Source organism: Scardinius erythrophthalmus (genome assembly GCF_964197995.2).
Source record: "Scardinius erythrophthalmus genome assembly, chromosome: 20".
In the NCBI taxonomy this organism is placed as follows: domain Eukaryota; kingdom Metazoa; phylum Chordata; class Actinopteri; order Cypriniformes; family Leuciscidae; genus Scardinius; species Scardinius erythrophthalmus.
In genome coordinates, this window is record NC_138240.1 from 5,812,726 (window position 1) to 5,833,729 (window position 21,004).

Consider the following 21,004-nt stretch of genomic DNA (forward strand, 5'->3'; position numbering starts at 1 on the left):
GGTCTGAGTATTTCAGAAACTGCTGATCTGGGATTTTCATGCACAACCATCTCTAGGGTTTACAGAGAAAATATCCAGTGAGTGGCAGTTTTGTGGACAAAAGTGTCTTGATGCCAGAGGTCAGAGGAGAATGCCCAGACTGGTTCGAGCTGATAGAAAGGCAACAATAGCTCACATCACACTTGTTACAACCGAGGTCTGCAGAAGAGCATCTCTGAACGCACAACACATCAAACCTTGAAGCAGAAGAGCTACAGCAGCAGAAGACACACCGGTGACACTCCTGTCAGACGAGAACAGAAACTGAGGCTACAGTTTGCACGGGTTCATCAACAATAGAAGACTGTTGAGGTCTAAAAAGTCTCGATTTCTGCTGCGACATTCAGATGGTTGGGTCAGAATTTGGACTAAACAACATGGAAAGCATGGATTCATCCTGCCTTTTATCAACAGTTCAGGCTGCTGGTGGTGAAATGGTGTGGGGGACATTTACTTGGCACTTTTTGGACTCCTTAGTATCAATTTCGCATCTTTTAAACGCCACAGCCGATCTGAGTATTGTTGCTGCCCATGTCCATCCCTTTATGACCACAAGGACCCACCTTCTGATGGCTACCTCCAGCAGGATAACACACCATCTCACAAAGCTCATCGCAAACTTGTGTTTTTGAGCATGACAATGAGTTCAAATACTCATATGGCCTCCACAGTCACCAGATCTCAATCCAATAGACCTTTGGGATGTGGTGGAAGAGGAGATTCACATCATGGATGTGCAACCGACAAATCTGCAGCAACTGTGTGATGCTATCATGGCAATATGGACCAAAAGCTCAGAAGAATGTTTCCAGCATCTTGTTGAATCTATGCCATGAAGAATTAAGGCCGTTCTGGAGGCAAAAAGGGGGTCCAATCCGGTACTAGCAAGGTGTACCTAATAAAGTGGCCATTATTTTAGTCATCAGTTATTTTAAATTGTAATATTTCACAATATTACTGTTTTTTACTTTATTTTTGATCAAACAAATGCAGCCTTGCTGAGCAAGAGACTTTAAAAAAATATTTTAAACGTTTTACCGACCTCAAACTTGTGAACGATAGTGTATATACATTATGACTGGACAAAAAGTTAGCTTTTAAAAAAGTTGGGACTAAAAGTAGTCTCTAATTCAAACTAACTTTATAGGCATGACTGTGGTACACTATATAGAACTGATACTATGCAAATTGGGATATTGCCAGTAACTGTGACTGTACTGTAAAATTACAATAATAATTCACTCAAACCATAACGCCTGACCCGCTCTGCAGCGATGTTGTGGATAAGAGAGATTTTATGGTAAGATGGTTTGTTCACTGGGATGCTTGTGTGTGGGGGCGTTCTTAGAGAGAGCATCTATGAGATGTTGCTGTGAGATTGCTCCAGGCCTGGGTTGAAAAGCCATGGCAGAAGGTCATTAGATTCTGGTTTCACATTAGCATGTGCTGAATGGGATTACCCAGCCAGAGGAGCTCATAGGAGACCAACACACACACAAACACACACACACACACACACACACACACACACACACACACACACACACACACCCTACAGGCTTTACTGCTAACAGAGCAGCCATTAGCAAAACACTAGCAAACAGCCTCTCTTATTTGTCTGTCTGGTGATGTTTCATTGTTATTTTTTTCCTAGGAGTTACCATCAGTCAGTGTGTCCTCAGACTCCTCTACTGAGCTCTTTCGGTGTCATCACACTCATAAACACACACACACACACACACACACACACACACACACACACACACACACACACACACACACACACACACACACACACACACACACACACACACACACACACACACACACACACACACACACACACACACACACACACACACACACACACACACACACACACACACACACACACACACACACACACACACACACACACACACACACACACACACACACACACACACACACACACACACACACACACACACACACACACACACACACACACACACACACACACACACACACACACACACACACACACACACACACACACACACACACACACACACACACACACACACACACACACACACACACACACACACACACACACACACACACACACACACACACACACACACACACACACACACACACACACACACACACACACACACACACACACACACACACACACACACACACACACACACACACACACACACACACACACACACACACACACACACACACACACACACACACACACACACACACACACACACACACACACACACACACACACACACACACACACACACACACACACACACACACACACACACACACACACACACACACACACACACACACACACACACACACACACACGCACACACACAGAGAGAGAGAGAGTTAGTTGGAGCATGGCTGGAGTCAAAATATTCACTGCATGACTAAAAATGAGTCTCCGTTGACTGCAACACCTTCAGAGAAAATCTCCCTCAGGCTAAAACACATCTTCAGGGACATTTTGATATAATAATCATTATTTTTGTTTTGGACAGCTCTTGTACAGCAACACGAATGATCAAAGGTGTATTACAGTATGCAGTACACCATTTATTAGTCAAAATAAAAATAGAAAATTAATTTCCTCATATATTTCAATTTTTTCCTATTAAAATGTGTACTACTTAATACACCTTTGATGTGTGTGTGTGTGTGTGTGTGTGTGTGTGTGTGTGTGTGTGTGTGAAAAATATACATAATATAATACACACACTAAACAAAAAGCATAACAAAAAGTCAGTTCCTTTTATATGTATATAAAAAAAATTTAAAAACATAATTACATTAATATATTGAAGAAAACAACAACAACATACTTACAGTACATACATGTAAATCATGTTAGTCTTTTAAAAATAACACCTGATGACAATGACATTCAACATGTTCTACATGAAAAAATATGCCACTGAAACTTTATTTGGAAAAATCTGAATGTTATCTTCATAACGTCAGCACAATTCATGCTTATTCATTCAATATATTCTTGTAGCATATAAAGTAGCATCTTCCTTCACGGTTGCAAAAATGCCATACAAAGTCAACCTATATAAATTTCTGATGCTCAGTATTTCACGAACGGTATATTGACCAATCAGCATCCAGGACCAGATCTATCTGTTTTATAAGAAGTCTTCAGACACTTCAGTCATCAGACAGGATATGATTTCAAGTCTTTAAGTTGCGGCCTCAGTCCGTCTTAACCAGACGATGCATGTTTGATATGGCGTAAAGAGCATCTCACAGCATTTCTGCATGATATTGCTGTTACCATACTGCAAGAATGATTCATCATCAAAAACACGCATCCAGGAACGCTGCCAATAGGCCGAGCATCTGGGAAAACGTGCTCTCTGCTTTAAGCACAACTTAAGATTCCATTGATTTTCATGACGGAAATAAAATCGCACTGGAGTTTAGAGGGCAAGTTTTATGGTTCTATCTCCGGAATGAGTGCTAAGATTGGACAGATAGTCCGCACAGTATTTAGAACTGAATTTAAAACTCTTATACACAGCACACCATGTCATGCATTAAGATGTTGTTATGGTAAACTATCAAAAGGGTAGATTCATAGATAAGATGTGGCATCAATAATTATGCACATTGTTGTATTGTATGTAAATGACTTTATTTTTATGACCCAAGTGATCTGTCTTTCTGGGGAGTGCCATGAAGAGAAACTACACCTCAACGCTGCCCTCTACTGACAAACGCATCATATCGCAACAATGACAAACAAGCTGTTGACTTATCAGGGATGTCAAACTCAGTTCCTGGAGGGCCACAGCCCTGTAGACTTTAGCGTCGACATTAATTAAACACACCTTATCCAGCTAAAAACCACAGGTATGAGCAAATTCCAATCGGAAGTGAGCATCTCTATGCCCTACTCACTTTGAAGGGTACTGTAGATCCCTTGAAGCGGGGGCTTTAGAGGGCGCAGGGTGCTTGTGTGTCATAATGAAACCGTCTAGAACGCACTTGGAAAAGAGAGCAATGAAAGACCAAGTCATTTCCTCATTAGCTTCACATGGAATGTTACCACAACAAAGGAATATCTTATTATTGCTGTTAATGATACATGCTTTTATATGCGTGTGTGTTCCCAATCTGCTCTTATATTTATAAGTTAAGCATTAAACACAAAGCATTTCTTACCTATGAAACTTTTTAAAACTTAATATGAAATGCATGACGAAAATGTGCGTAATATCATTGGATTTAAAATCAAAGGTGAGGACTTGTCACATGACCATAAACAATTGAATTACTTCCTTGAAGTGGCCATCGCATGTTTCCTTCACAAACGGACTTGTGGAAGGGCCCTTCGTGAAGGGATTGATTTGTTTGGAACGCCCCAACAATTGGTGTCCCGTTACCAAGTGCCCTTCAAGGGTGCAATAACGCAGTTTGGAATTGGAACTAAACTCTGTAGGACTGTGGTTTGACACCCCTGCTTAAGGTAAATTTTCCTTGATTTCTTGAGATAAAAAGGTTTGATGTACTCAGAACATATCGAAAACCATCCAATAAGAACATTTACTCAAACTAAACAGCATACTAAATAACAACTTACTGATGTCAGAATATATTTCCATACCATGTACAGAATACCACCAACATTTAGCATTATGGCACATACAAATGTGAATAAGGTACGTGGACTAAAACTTAAAAAAAAAAAAAAAAAAATTAAATGGCCCTTTTTATTGAATATCACACGAGTTCTAAAATCAGAACTAAATTTTTCAATTTCTTAAAGTTGCCACACAAATACATGAATAAACTAAACTACATAATCATAAATTGCTACAATAATTAAAACCATAATACAGACAAAACTAGAAGCGAAACATCTGAAGGGAATAAATAGTTGCTCTACTACCCAGTGTAAAAACAGCTGTGCATCAGGTTCACTTTTTTAAAACCTAAAACCTGTTGCGGTTTCATCTTTCTGCACGACTCCATTCGGCCGGTGGATCTCGTGGGCCTTTGGGTTTCTTTATGCGACAGTTGAAACCTGAAGCGCAAGACAAACAAAGACAAAGTTTAAAATCACAATGTGCCCTGAGAAACACAAGATAACAGAGCACAGGTCAATATGAAGTAATATTTCAAATGGATCTTGGTTCAGGATCAAATCTAGGTCAGTAAGATTCTGAAGAACACAACATCATCAAAAGGGCTTGCTAAGCCTTCAGCTAATTTTGAAGATTAGCCGAATGGGAAAACCTACTAGATACATACATGAGGAAAAATGTATTCTCGGTTAGCGCCACCTATCGTGCAGCCGCGAATCAGCTAAAGGCATTCAATCGTTTCGCATTCAGTGTGAAAGCTCCATTCGTCTGCAATTCCAATTGCGACAACGGATCAAAGATTTTTGAAGAATCTTTACACTAACCAATTTTCTTTCAAAGTGTCATTTTTGCTCCGCAGAAGAAAAATTCATGTTTCCATCTACCTATTTTTATTTATATTTTGGGATACAAAAATGCTGGATGGAAACATATGCGCTCAATTGAGTCGAATTTTTTTTTCATCCGATAAAAAGACATGCGCATAAAACTACGATGACTTTGCCTCAAGAGGATGTCATTGGATAACTGGACCAACCAGCGGATCAGTTTCATTGCACAGCATCTCAAATGCAAGTCATTTATGATGTAGGACAAAAGAGCCACAGTTGCCTCCCTGATTGCAAACTTCTATTTTAATTACAGATATGTTGCCACTTTTATGTGTGTGTGTGTGTGTTTTGGTTGGTTGGTCTTGGTCTCTTCTGAGCTCCTCTGGCTGGGTAATCCCATTCAGCACATGCTAATATGAACAAGTTTGTTCTCTTGAACACATGGGACAGAAACGGTGCTTTATTCGCAAATGTTTTAATGCGATATTCCAATTTTGCACACAAGTTACATTTGCTCCTTTGGATGGAAACATATTGTTGAGTGAACAATAACTAATATAGGGGTTTGTTTAAACATCTAACCCTAAATTCGAGCAACAGCAAAAGTAATGTTGGCATTTCCCAGATATGAACACGGTTGCTAAGGCCCGGAAACCACCCCGTGATGTCACTTTTTTTGTGGTTGTAAGTGTGTGTGTGGTCTGGCAAGCTGTGCACTGCCCGCAATCTATCAGATTACCTATTGTAAAACAGCAATTTATTTATTTTTATTTACTAAACGACAAGTTAGCAATTTACATGAGCACAATAAGATTGTTTTTGAAGATTGAGAAACTAGAAACTAGCAGATTTGTCCAAAAACCCATCCAAACCTAAATATTTATCTTCTTATGTTCAGAATGAAGATTTAGTGTGCATATGGTGTAACTCACCAAGGCCGCCAGGAGCAAATGGGCTGTTAGTGTCCTTGACAACGCTAGACACATATTCATAATCATCATCTGTAGAAGATTGGCTCTCAGCTGAGAAAAACATGTTTAACAATGTTTAATAACTTAAAAACAAACCCCAGAGCATTAGATTGAAACCAACACTGATCTAACACTTCCTGTTTACTGCAAGATAGCTTCGATAAGGAGTCTCAGGTGAACTGATATGACACCTACATCACTAACAACACACCATACTCTTCATAGTCTGTATTTGAAAGCATTCAAAAGTGGATTGATAATGTAACATGAGGTCATTCAACTTCAAAATTCACCCTGCGGTGTGACCAACGCTGCGTCCCAATTCGCCTACTGTTTTTGTGAAGAAAAAGTACATCGTTTTATGCGTGTTTGTGTGTATCTGAAGATTAGGCAAGTTTTGAGACATAATACTACTTTAAAGGACAGCTGTCGCTTAGTTACACCCAATGTCCTACTTTTTTTAAGAGAGAAATATAGTAACTAGCACGTTGATCTGCCAGTCGTGGGTCTTTCATGCGGAGACTCATCTATTTGAAATTTGCATAATGATGCATTTAAAAGATAATGACCAAACATGTCTGTACAAAAGTTCACAATGCTGTTGCAGATGAAATATAATGTGGATAACATTGAATAAATATCTTTTTGTCAGGTTAGATACTGATTACTCATCACTCAAACCCCTTTATCTAAACTCTCTACTTTCCCTACTACCGTCAGACTCGCACATACGTCAATACACTTTTATTTGTATTTGTTGTTTTAATCATTATATAATCATTCCAACTCATTTCTCATTTCAACATACAGTACTATAATTTGGGATTCACTAATTCTAATTTCTAATACTATATATTCGAATAGGATAGTATGTGAATTGGGATGCAGCGCAAAACTTACAAAAGCATCAAAAAGTCCTTGCAGACTCTCAGTTAATCGACCATAAATCATGTATCATAATTATAAAAAAGGAATAAAATTAATCAACACCCCATTTAGCATAAGCATTTTTTTTAATAAATTATTTGAAAATCTTTTAATTGTATAAATAATAAACAATACTGATAAATAATGTGTAAATGTCACTTCATTGTTTTCCAGACCAACTTAGCATAGTACATTAAACACGTAACAACGCACTTACTTGCACTTGGGGATCGTGAAAGAGGAACTTGTGGCTGAGGAACACAAATTTTATTTAATTAGATTTAATTATACTGATTGCAGATTTCACCTGTGATTATCAGGGTTACAAAGACTGTGATCATCAATCAAATACACATTAGAATCATATTCAGTGGAAATATTCAATCTGTCAGGTTATTTTGACAAAACAAAGTAAAAATTTGACACATCTACAAGTGTGCACTGCAGAGAGGAAATACGGGCCAATAGCTGCATATAAATGAGTCATATAAGATTAATATGTACTTAGCACTTTAATTTGACATCTAATATGCTAACATGATAACTGAACGAACCCATCTGCCAAGCATAAATGACTGCAGAATCTTAATACCAATCAGATCATTTACCTGTGCATCTCTATTCATGGACCTCAACTCCCCTAAGAAAAAAAAAAAAGGTTTATTCAGAAATCATGAATATAATATAAAATGTATTTTTTTTTATCTTGATAAAAAGTATATAACCAGAACACCACCACTATTACTACTACAAAAACAAATTATTATTTTTCCTCTAAAACAATTTAAAAAAGGCTAAATATATATATTTTTTAGGCTTTATAGCATCTACATAATAAAGCATACAGTAAGCCATTGGTAGGTTGATATGTAACTGGTATGTAAACACTGGTGCTGTACAAACATCTGACGTATTACCCTTTGGCTCTGCAAATGAAGAAAAAAACTGACTATTTCTGTTTTGTGGCACAGAAATTACACACTTCACCTGTTAGGACTCCACCGATACTTTAAAAGTTCAATAATAGATGAAACAAAAAAAATGTAATTCCCTGAGAGATATGGAAATACGAGCTTTAAATAACTGAACTTTTAACAGATAAACACCAAATGAGAGGGATCTGAATACCCTGGTGATTACATGAAAGAGAAGAACTCAAATAGAACAGTCATGAGAGGACAGTGAAAGCTGCAAGCAGAAGTTTCCAAACTTTACTCTCCTAAAACAAACAAGTTCCCTCTGTCTAAAATGATCTTCCTTTTAGTGTTCAGCTGAGTTTGCAGTTTTTTTTTTGTCTACTTTAATTCATTTTCAGTTCAGCGAGATTCTCAGTATATAAGAAAATGTGTTTGGTCCATGCAAAACTTGAGTGTTGTGGATAGTTGCCAGGGCGTTGCTATAGGGTGTTTTGTGTGTTTTTCCCTGAACACCCTTGCAAGTGCATAGCAACACCCTGGAAAAAAAAAAGCACATCAACACCCTGGAAAGCACCCACAGCACTGTAGCAACTGCAGCAACGCCCTAGCAACTATCCACAGCACTCAAGTTTCGCACTGACCAATGTCTGTGTTGTTGGTCTAGTTAACTATTATACTAATAAATCTTTTTTTTTTTTATTATTTGAAATAAAGGTGAAATAAAAATATATTCGAAAGATTAAAAACCTAAACAAATTGAGAAATGTTGCAAAAAATATGTTTAATTTGCAGTATTAAAGTAAATGAGTAAATTACTTAAATTAAACAGAAATCAAAAATAAATCAAAGCTAAAAACTATATTTTTATTATAAATACTATAACAGCATATAAATAATACAAATAATACTGGTTCAGGGTCGTTGCTTTGTGGTTACTTAACGGCTACTGACATTTTTATTTGTTTCATTCGTCCACCACTAATTATGGAATAAAAGATGAATTTAATAAAAACACAAGCCATTCAAACAGTCCCTTACCTGGCAATAGCTCATAACCCTCATTGTCCATTACTTTAGGTGACAGTCCTCCTCTCTGATTAGCTGACATTGATCTGTCATAAACCGGTGAGGTGGGAGAAGGCAGGAGTGATCCAGGTCTGCTTTTAGGTTTAACTGCACTGTAGACAGCATTCTTACTGCTTTTCTCTGAATTAGCATTGTCATAGTAATGGACAGAGTTCGAATTGGGGGCAGAGCTGGGGGGCTGCAATTTTGGCTTGTTGACGACCGCATAAGTGTCGTTCATCCTGATCTGAGGAAGAGGATGAGAAAGCCTGGGCTTGAGAGGAGGATTTCTGAAACCACAGACAGACAAGTACACATTTAAAGTCGGCATGATATGAAAAGTAACAGAGACCAGCTAGTAGGAGCTGTGCGAGTAAACCTCACTCCCCTGGCCTCAAGAGGCACACTAGCGACTGATGCTAGAGGCTGCAGTCTTCAGCGTACTTGTTAGCGTGTCCGCCTCCCATCTCCCCTGGCCTCAAGAGGCACACTAGCGACTGATGCTAGAGGCTGCAGTCTTCAGCGTACTTGTTAGCGTGTCCGCCTCCCATACCAGAAACGCTGGTTCAAATCCCGCTCCGAGCGATGCGAGTAGAACCAAAGGGGTTACACTGGTGCCGTGACCCGGATGGGAGTGAGGATTAGGGGGATTGATTGTAATGGAGTCCAGGAAGTTAGAGCTGCGCTCAAGAGGCGCGCTAGCAACTGATCGCTAGCAACTGATGCTAAAGGCTGCGGTCTCTAGAATCTTTGTTAGCGTGCCCACCTCCCATCCCATAAAGTACACTTATTAGGGGCGTTCTGTGATCTGACTTGTTGGATGATAAAATAGGCAAGAAAAAAAATAGACATATCTACAGACAGAATATTAGAGACTTGCAGTTGAACTTCTTTGAAACAACCATTGCTAGCAACTAGTTAGCAACACAGCGGACAGTTTTGCGCAGACAAGCATCCACAAAAAAAGCAAGAATCTAGTCATAATATAAGCCTCACTATGGTGAAGAGATGAGGTCACTAGCATGTCATCTACATTGATAGTTTATAAGTCAATAGGTATTTGTGACAATGTAGATTGCATTAGATTATACAGTGACGTAAGACTTGTACCTCACTCACATTTTGCTCTGGGTGTCTGAATACATTGGTGCATTGTGGGACCCCATATACAGCAACGTATAATGACCAACTGTCACATTTGCTTTCAATATATCTTAAGAAATATGCTATTGACACAAGGGGAATTGCAAAAACAGAACACATCGACTTAAAAATGAATAAATGCTCTGTATAATCTAAGCATGCAGTCATGCAAAATATTCACATTTTCACAATATTCATTACAAAAGTCATATTCATCTGTATGCAAAGCAGAAGCGCCACCATGAATCCCACTGTGCGAAGAAATATATCCAGCGATGACTCAGGAGATTAACTCACATTAACTCTGATGAAGTTAAGTGTTTGACAAGAAAAGTGTGGTGTGCGAGACAAAACCGACAATAACAGCTTGCATCTTGGCTGAGTCCACCTGTGTGACGCACGGCGCCGTAGTTAGCAGAACTGCGCTGTTGTCAATCTCAAATTGGCCTCTGGCTGTGTGGCCACCACTGATTTTAATCAGACATCCGCAAACAGTCAAACAAGGTTAGAAATTTGGAAATGAGGGTCATTTGTGGTCTTACCGTGTTTTAGAAGGTACGTTGAGGCTGCCTAATTTCAATGAAGCCTTCGGTGAAACCGCATTGATGTACAGAGAGGTCGAAGTCTTCAGTTTCCAATATAAAAAAAAAGAAAAAAGACAAACAAATAGTGAAATACGTACTCAGTGTGGGAGAGCAGCTACACAGAGCGTCTGTGTTCAACTGTTGAAGGATGCCTGAGCATTTGCATAGAGGAAGCACACAGCAAACGTGTTTCCTGCTAAACTGCCTTTTTAAAGCTCAGGGCTCAAGGTCTTGAGGAAGTAAAACAAGATGTGATGTAAACATGCGAGATGCAATGGCAGAGAATTTTATTTTAAACAACATGGTTGTAAATGTAACTTTGAATTTATTACTTAAAGCACACTTTAAGTACTTTGATACCATAGCAAAAACTACTAGCCTAACCAATACAGTTCAAACATGATTGGAGGCAAGTGAACAGTCAGTTAAAAATAAGATCAAATACACTAATTACAAGCAATATAACAAAGTTACAAATAAAGTAAGGTCTAACTGTAGTACAGACGTAATAATTAGGCCTAAATGTTAAATAACACTATAGTAATACACACTGTATGAATTAAATCTATATTAATCTTTGTTAAAACTGTTTTGTTGTTTGATTAAAGCGTTAGTTCACCCAAAAATTTCTGTCATTAACTACGGTCATGTCATTCCAAACCTGTAAGACTTTAGTATTTAAAAGTGAATTTCAGCGCTATGGCAGAGGGGACGGTTATCAGTGAATAGCAACTTAAATTTCAGTGTGTTCTTCACTAAAAGCTGTCATATGAATTTAGATGGCTTTGAACATAGTGCATATGTCATATGGACTACTTTTATTGTGTGAAAGATTGTATGAAAGTATAAAAGAAAATCATGCAGGTTTGGAACGACATGTGAGTGAGTAAATGATGATAGAAATGTTTTTTTTTTTTTGGGTGAACTATCCCTTTAAATTGGATTTAGTTACACTACCGTTCAAATGTCTCTTCTGCTCACCAAAGCGGCATTTATTTTGTCAAACATACTTTATCAAGTCATATTTTGAAATATAATTACAACTTAAAATGTTTTATATTTAAATATATTTTAAAATATAATTTATTCCTGTGATGACAAAGCTGAATTTTCAACATTATTACACCAGTCTTCAGTGTCACATGATCCTTCAGAAATCATTCTAATATGCTGATTTGCTGCTCAAGAAGCATTTATTTGTATTAGAAATGTTGATAATGACAATATTTTTGTATCTTGATATTTTTTTAGGATTCTTTGATAAATGGAAAGTTCAAAAGTACAGCATTTATTTGAAAAAGAAATATTTTATTACATTAAAAATGTCTTTACTGTCACTTTTGATCAATATAATGCATCCGTGCCAAAATAGAAATATTAATCTTTTTTCAATAAAAAAAAATCTTCTGAGTAGCAGTGTGCATCTTACCACTGTATTCTTGTTTTTCTCCTGCAAGACCTTCTGAAACATCTGAGCAACCGTATGAAAGACAAATCCATATTGCTCCTGAAGAGATTCACATAAACATGACAAAATGACATCAGGAATTCACATGGTGTTGTGGAATATGACAGACAGGGTTGAATGGGCCTATCCATGTGCTTGTATTAGATAAAAAACATAGCTTATGCATCAAGGCTTTGATATTTTACTTTATTGGGCAGAAGGTTCAATTACAGTTGAAAAACTTTGGATGGTTCGGAGTAAAATCAACCTAGGGTCCTTAGCACCATGACCTCAAACCAAACACCCCCCCAGAACATGTCGAACATTATTAAAGTTAGAGCTTATTTAAGATATCAGCCGAATGGCTTAGTGCAGGCGCTAATGGATCCAAGGCTGCATCTCGTAAATTACCCCACTAATAATGCCCAGAACGGTAGCAAACTTCTACAGTAGTACAAATAGGTTCTGTACTCATAAAACGAGGCATTCGAAAGTTTGTAAGTACATCAGGAGTTTATTTAAATAACACTTGCCTGATGGCTCATGCTACCGCTAACCCGGACGTCGAGGTCACTTCCATATTTGTGAAAAGCACGTAAAAGTCCTGGCAGAAAGCGATGCATGAAGATGTAGTGTAACGACGCCCATTTCCAGGAATGCACTAATATTTTGTTGGTAGTACCAGTTTGCAACAATTATTAGTTAACACTAAGTTGTCAACACTTCGGAAAAAATAATAATTCATTGTTACACCACATCCTTATGCATCGCCTTCTGCCAGGACTTTTACATGCTTTACCCAAATAACAAGAAGTGACCTCGACGTCCGGGTTAGCGGTTAGCTACTGATGTACTTACAAACTTTCGAATGCCTCGTTTTATGAGTATAGAACATATTTGTACTACTGTAGAAGTTTGGTACCATTCTGGGCATTATTAGTTGGGTAATTTACGGGATACATCATAGGATCCATTAGCGCCTGCACTAAGCCATTCGGCTGATTTCTCTTAATAAGCTCTAACTTTAATAATGTTCGACCAAGGGAAAAAAGGCTTCTGGGTGGGTGTTCGGTTTGAGGTCATGGTGCAAAGGACCCTAGGTTGATTTTACTCTGAATCATCCCTTTAAGTTGTAGATACTTTCTATTATCTGTGCCACGCAAAAAAAAAAAATATATATATATTTGTAATGTCACCTTGGTCTGCACAGCTGAAGGTCTCTGTCTTCTGAGCTCTAATACCAGGTCAAATATATTAAAATCCTCTTGTATTTGCTGAAAATAAAATAATGCATATGCATATAATGTTTTTTAGTCAGATCAAAATCACATTAATAGTACTGATTTCTAGCATGTGTTCTTTCAATGGCATTTCAATTTATTTATCTATCAATCAATCAATCAATCAATCTATCTATCTATCTATCTATCTATCTATCTATCTATCTATCTATCTATCTATCTATCTATCTATCTATCTATCTATCTATCTATCTATCTATCTATCTATCTATCTATCTATCTATCTATCTATCTATCTAATCCTCTTGTATTTTTATGTTTCTACAAACATTTATATATAAATAAATGTGCACACACAGTATGTTTCACCTTCATGCACTGTATATACAGTTTGTATTGGTTATGATGTTAATACCTCTGTCAGTAGTAGATCATTGACATAGTCAACTGCACAAATGACCCCGGTTCTACCGCACCCGGCACTGTAAAGCAAGAGAAGCTGTCACATTTCCATATCATATGATATGATCCATTCTCCCCCGAGTCTCGGTTCAGAGGGTCACGGGGGGAATTATGGGCCATATTGTTGGACAGAGCCTCTCTCATGTATATAGAGAGAGGGTAATGAGTGAATCTGTGCTGAAGTCTGGAAGTTAACAGGCTTTTCCAGCGCCACATCAGGTGCTGAATATTTAACATGTCTCACTTCATTTAAATGGTGCCATTAAAATGCATGGAACCAGAGGAACACAGGCCGGCCCCTGCTGCACCCTAACAACACGGACGGACACGACCTGATGAATTTTCATGGGCAGATGGGTCATTTGTCAGAGGCACAGAAAAAAAACACAGAGACGGCTGTGTGTGTGATACAGACCTGCAGTGGATCACTACAGGGTCCGTCTGGTTGCTCTGTTTTTGGCGAGCCAACTCCATCATACCCAGAATGCCATCCGACATGTCTGGAATTCCATGGTCCGGCCAGGCAGTATACTGGAAATGAAACACTTTACGAGCTTCCTGTGTGGAAAAGATGGCGAGTTTTGACCTATGAACGGAATATGGCTTCTACACCAAATTACAATGTTTGAAATGAGCTAAAATGTGAAACATCACACACTGAGATGGTTATAGCGGTTTCTAGTTTGGAACCGTTTCAGAGTAAACAGTGTTTTACAAGACACTCAAAATGAAGTACACTGCAATTTTGTGGTTTGACAGATTTTCTTTAAATAGAAACACTCTCAAAAGAAACAGTTCACCATAACATCTCATCTATATATATCTATATATATATATATATATATATATATATATATATATATATATATATATATATATAATAAACAATTCCATTACATCAGGTCTATTTCACATCTACTAATGACACACTGGAGACAACACTTACATCACAATATTTTACCACCAACGTCCGAACAACGACTTCCTCATTTGGTTGCAACTCATCAAACTAAAGACATAAAAATTACAGTAATCAGGATAACTTCATCTAGTGGGGCCTTGCAACAGCACTTTGCATCAAACTGCGGACAAAAAACTGACAAAAAATTCATGAAGCGTGGAGATAACATCAATAGGAAGTGGTGTGAAAGTTGTCTCTTAGACCAAACTGTTGAATTACACACATTGTTCATTGTTGAGAAGCACAGAAAACACTTACAGTTGAAACAGTAAAGGGACCAAAAGTGGATGTGTCTGTGGTTGATGCCCAGTAGACTTCACATTTTTTCTAAACAACAGAGGTTGTTAAAACAGTAAATGGCAAGAAAATGACAGGCGTATGACACAGAACAACAAAGGAAATATTAAGATTACCTTTCCCATCTCAATCTCGCGACAAGCCATGATTATGACCTAACAAAAAAAGAACAGACCAGACTTTAAAAAGTGGAAATAGTTCAAAAGCAATAAAATGATGCATTGAAGCTATAATGCATAATTATTGAAAAAAAAAATTACCTTTACATTGTGTTGCCAAATCATACGCCAGAAATCAACCACAGTGCTGCTCACAGGGCCTTGGGTGGCAATATACAGCTTGTTCTTAACAGCTCCCTAGTGGCGAACAATATAGAAAATGATAATAATACAACAACAAAAATTCTATCTATCAATGCTTCAAAAACTGTCTGGACAAAACTACATCTACACCAATGTGTCTTACACATACTGAACAAAATGAACTACTACATTCTTAAAAAGCTTTTTTTCTAATCACAAAAAAGTACATAATGCTCCAAATAAGAAGTGTTGAAGTTAAAACACTGCAGTACCTTGATGAAGTTGGCATTAATATAATCAGACTCATATTCAGATGTGGTTGGAGTTAGACAGACTCTGGTCTGATCATCTGGAATGCAAAAAAATACAAAATAATAAGGATTTGCATATTTTTCCTCTCATCAGTGTGAGTTACTCATAATAATTTATCAGGAAACACACTGTGGAGACTCAGTTATGAAATATTATGACATGCATTTGGCATTGCAATGCTAAAAAAAAAAACAGTACTGTAAGTTAACTATAGGAGGCATGTTTTGACAGATGTGACAGATAATCATGTAAAATAACTTCAGTGCATTATTCTGTGTCACACTGAGAGGAACTGTGAGTCACATATTTCAGAGCTGATGAGATCTGAGCTTACTGTCAGATGTGAAAATCATGATAGGATATTAAAGTATGTAATATACGAACACACAAAAAGTGTTAGTCTTAACATCAGTTAAATGGGTTGTAAATATTAAAAAAACAGCATTTATGCCATTGTTTTTCTATGAGTCATGAGCTGTAAAAATATTAGCTATTATATAAACAATAAACTATTGCAAACTGTTTAAAAAAGTAATGTTTAATGAAAAATATAAATATTTATTTTTTCACACGAAAAAAAAAAAAGCTGTAATTTAGTTTGTGGAGGGACCAGTGAAAATATTAGCCTGACTGGGCCAGCACAAAAGGCCTTATTGTTAAGCACTGACAACATTTTTACTGTAGAATTATGCATGCAGCTTTTTTGAATAAAGTTCATTTGTTGAAGTCTCACTGCAGGACTAATAAAAAACAATAAAGGTCATGTCCATGTTATCAGCTAACACATATTTCTTATAACAACTGCATGGTGTGAATTGCACTGAATTTCACCAAGAAAAAGCCTTAATAACCTTTAATAGAATTAAAATAAACCTTCTTTGATAAGACTACGTACAGGGTAGAATATCCCTATAGCGGTTTTTCTTCACATTTTCTTTGATTTCTCCTGCCGCAGTGGTCAGGCCACAATCCTCTTTCAATGATGCACTTTTCTGTCGTATCAACTGAAAAAGGAAAGAGAAAACACACAGGTATGAGATCAAAAATATATTTTTATTTGTTTTTTTTAAATACATCACGGTTGCAACATCTGACCACAAGGTGGCATCCTGTTGCTTGTTATGCTATGGTGAATTCCTTTTTAATGGCTCATAAAATGCGTTTTTTTAGGGTGGATGTGATTTTAAAACATTACAGATCAAACCCAAATAAATGCTATTATGCTACTATGACCAAACATACTGAAAGTATAACATTAACTTAAACATGTACAGTACATTCATGCATTTGGCAGATGGGTTTTATGCAAAGGGATTTGCATTGCATTCAAGGTATACTTTTGACCCATTCATGCATTCCTGTTTCACACATGATCCGTTTGCAGCGCATATCCAGTTTGTATGCGGTGTGGAAGCAGCAAGTGGCCATTGTGCACTGCCTCACCGCACCGATCCTGCATCTCGCTCGTCACCCAGCATGTGCAGTGTGAATGCTCTAATAAATGCTGAAATCTGTATATGAACTGGAGTACGTGTGAAACGGACCTAGGAGTTGCTAACGAAAAGCCGTCAACACATCTCAAACAAACAAGTAATGAATGTCTTTAAATAGAGGCAGCAACAGACTAAACCTGCACTCTGTTGAACTTCCACTTCTTAAAAACAGAAGAGATCATCTCACATGTGTTATTTTCAACACAGTGCTCTTGGTTGGGTCTCTGTAAAAGAAGCCACAGAGCATCACAAACAATTTCTGTCCCCTTTACCACAAGCATTAGAGTGTCGAGTGTTTTTTTCCACAGACGCTTCATCTTCTGAATGCTGCCAGCAGTTAAAAACAGAGAAACTCAATGAGGAACTGTAGACTGTGCTTCTTACAAATGCCCTCTTACTTTCACTAATGCAGCCAAACGAGTCAAAAAGCAACAGATACTTCTGTAAAACGGTGGTCTCATTGTAACCACAGTAGAATGTAATAACGAACAGTTAAAGGGATAGTTCATCCAAAAATCAACATTTACTCACCCAAGTTGTTCCAAACCTATGAGTTTCTATATTCTGTTGAACATAAAAGAAGATAATTTTGAAGAATGCCGGTAACCAGACAGTTGATTTCCATAGTATTTTAGTCCATACTATGGAAGAAAGTCATTGGAGCCTGTCAACTGTTTGGTTATCCTTATTCTTCAAAATTATCTTCTTTTATGTTCGACAGAAGAAAGAAACTCATACAGGTTTGGAACAACTTGGTTGAGTAAATGTTGACAGAATTTTCATTTTTTGGGTGAACTATCCCTTCAAGTCTAAGATAATTATGAATTTAGATTATTAAAGTTCACTGGCAGGGAACATAAATGTCTTAAATATTAAATATGGAGCTATTGCGCGCTCTCTCTCTCATGCATGTATATATATATATACAAGCATGTATGTATGCATGTATATATACATATATATATATACACACACACACATACATACATACATACATACATATTATATATATATATATATATATATATATATATATATATATATATATATATATATATATATATATATATATATATATATATATATATATGATGTAGGCTATGGTATAATGTGTCCTGGCTCTCACATCTAAACAGGACAGTTAATTGTCCAGTAGTGTATGTAAAGTACACTCAATACAGCCACACTCCTTTTCCCAGCTAACGGAAATATACTCTAGAACATTTTGCTAATGTTCCTATTAAGTTATGAAAACATTATTTCTGAATGTCCTCTGAAAGTTTAAAACATTTTTTTTTTTAAATTGACGTTTTGAAAACTTTTTTTCTTGGTTATAAGAACGTTAGAGAAAACATTAAGGGAAAGTTACATTTGATAATTTTGCAAACATTATGGGAACGTTGCTTTTGAATGTACTCTAAACTTCTGAGAGTAGCAATGTTTAAAAATGCAAGAAAAATGTTCCATAAATGATGTATAAATAAATATTTTTTTGTGTGTGTGCCAATGTTTTGAGAATGTTAGTAAAGACCACATATCTCTGAATGAACATTCTATTAACATTACTGGAAGAACGTTTGTTCATAACTTTGAGAGGATCTTTCCAGAAGGTTCCCTGTCAGCTGGGTTTAAGATTCTGAAATGAAAAAAGCTTGAGTGGAATGAGAAGAAATATCTTTCAGCTGTTTATTGTTGCTCACGCAAATGTTGTGTGAATTGTTTTTACCTAGCATGCAGTAATCAACTCATTTGCAAAGAAACATGTAAATAAACGGTTGTCTAAAATATATTTAACACTAAGGTAAAAGTAAACTAATTCTAACTCATAAAATTAGCTACAAAATTAAAAACTAAAAACTAAAGCACGTTCATGTACTTAGAAATGCCCATAAATTGATCATAAATTTACACAAAAACGTAGTCTAATGGTACCACAGTATAGTAATGATTCAGTATATGATGGTAATTCCATGTAACTTTCATTACCCTAATCAAATACCATGGTATTTACACAAAGTAGCCTACTTCAAATACTGCTATCATTACCATGGTATCATGCCTAAAAAAACATGGTAATGCAATGATACAGTGGTGGTCCTTTGATATCAATGGAACTGAATGATTTCCAAATCCATTTACCATGGTCTCTACACTACTCCAAGGAACTTCACTTACAAAGAAGTACTATGGTACCATTCTTTTTAAATGTACCATGGTAAAACCATGGTACTCTTAGAAGTAACGTTAGCCTGCCTGAGAGTGCTATGTAGGCTATGTGTATTTCCCAAAGTATGATATTACCATCACTGTACCATGATATCACTACAGTATTTCCGTAAGGGTTCACACACATAAAAATAACACAACACTTTTCAAGCAAAGCGTTACACAAAGAGAAGTTTGTTGTAATGACATTTTGACTATTGACTATATCATGACAATATCCAAAAACATATTAATAGCATCGTGTGTCAACTTATTTATACTGATATGATCTGGTAAGTAATATGAAGCATTGGCAATTATATATTTAACTAAAAATGAGGTATAAAAGTTTAGGACTTACGCTGAACTCGGTGGAGATGAGTTGGTCTAGACCGCTGTCATGGTCGGACAAACTGCGGACCCGCTCCACGAACCTCAACAGGTGCGCTTCCATCACCATATAATCACTGTCATCAGCATCTTACTGTGTCATACTGGACTCTTCTAACTTTCTTCACCACAAATATATGATCATTTAGCAGCTAATATGCCCTGTTTCCGTCTTGGTAAAGTTATCCAGGCAGCAAAACTGACACAGGGAAGTTTCTCCCGCTGATTGTTGTTGGTCAAATGGTCACCTTCATGTTCGGCGTTGTCAGTCATCAGCCGTCGCCACACCCACTTTATCATTCCAGCCAATCCGCGGTCAGAACCTCACCTGAAGCGGTAAAGGGAGAAGCCAAACCACTACAACTTCCTCATTTAGCTTGTGAAAATAAACTAGCCTACATTTTCCATCATCCTTTGTGGCAGCAACTATAATAACACTAATAATAATAAAACAGAGAAATCGTCGATTACAGAGTACAGACACTTTTGCTCTTCTCTATGTTACAGTAGTGCTAAAAAAATAAAATCCTTGCCGTCTATTGTGAAAGTGAAAAAGAAAGATGTCCAGCGACCACAATCACGTAATGTCACAATTGCTATTTCCAAACTTGTAACTTTAAGTAGGAACTTACATGCTGAACTGATCAAAAAAAAAAAAGCGCTTATTGTGTTATAATGGAATATCAGTCACCATTGTCAGTCATGATTATGAAATTTTTACAGTTTGAATTTATTCCAAAATAATCAGTCGTAGTAGTAGGATAATGTTATTTCATAG

General features: G+C 36.9%; 1 protein-coding gene across 1 annotated transcript; it reads right to left on the reverse strand.

Annotated features, from left to right (window-relative positions):
• Window positions 1-2,823: 2,823 nt before the first annotated feature.
• Window positions 2,824-20,497, reverse strand: ptpn18 (protein tyrosine phosphatase non-receptor type 18). Its single transcript, XM_081349621.1, has 17 exons — window positions 20,198-20,497; window positions 17,034-17,142; window positions 16,099-16,175; window positions 15,785-15,880; window positions 15,641-15,679; window positions 15,486-15,554; window positions 15,213-15,275; window positions 14,682-14,824; window positions 14,220-14,286; window positions 13,760-13,837; window positions 12,546-12,623; window positions 11,075-11,157; window positions 9,363-9,679; window positions 8,016-8,047; window positions 7,625-7,658; window positions 6,442-6,531; window positions 2,824-5,119 (listed from the first exon to the last, which is right to left on the reverse strand). Exons 1-17 carry the CDS (start codon window positions 20,294-20,296, stop codon window positions 5,046-5,048), a joined length of 1,548 nt encoding a protein of 515 aa, XP_081205747.1. The 5' UTR covers window positions 20,297-20,497; the 3' UTR covers window positions 2,824-5,045.
• Between the last annotated feature and the right edge of the window lie 507 nt (window positions 20,498-21,004).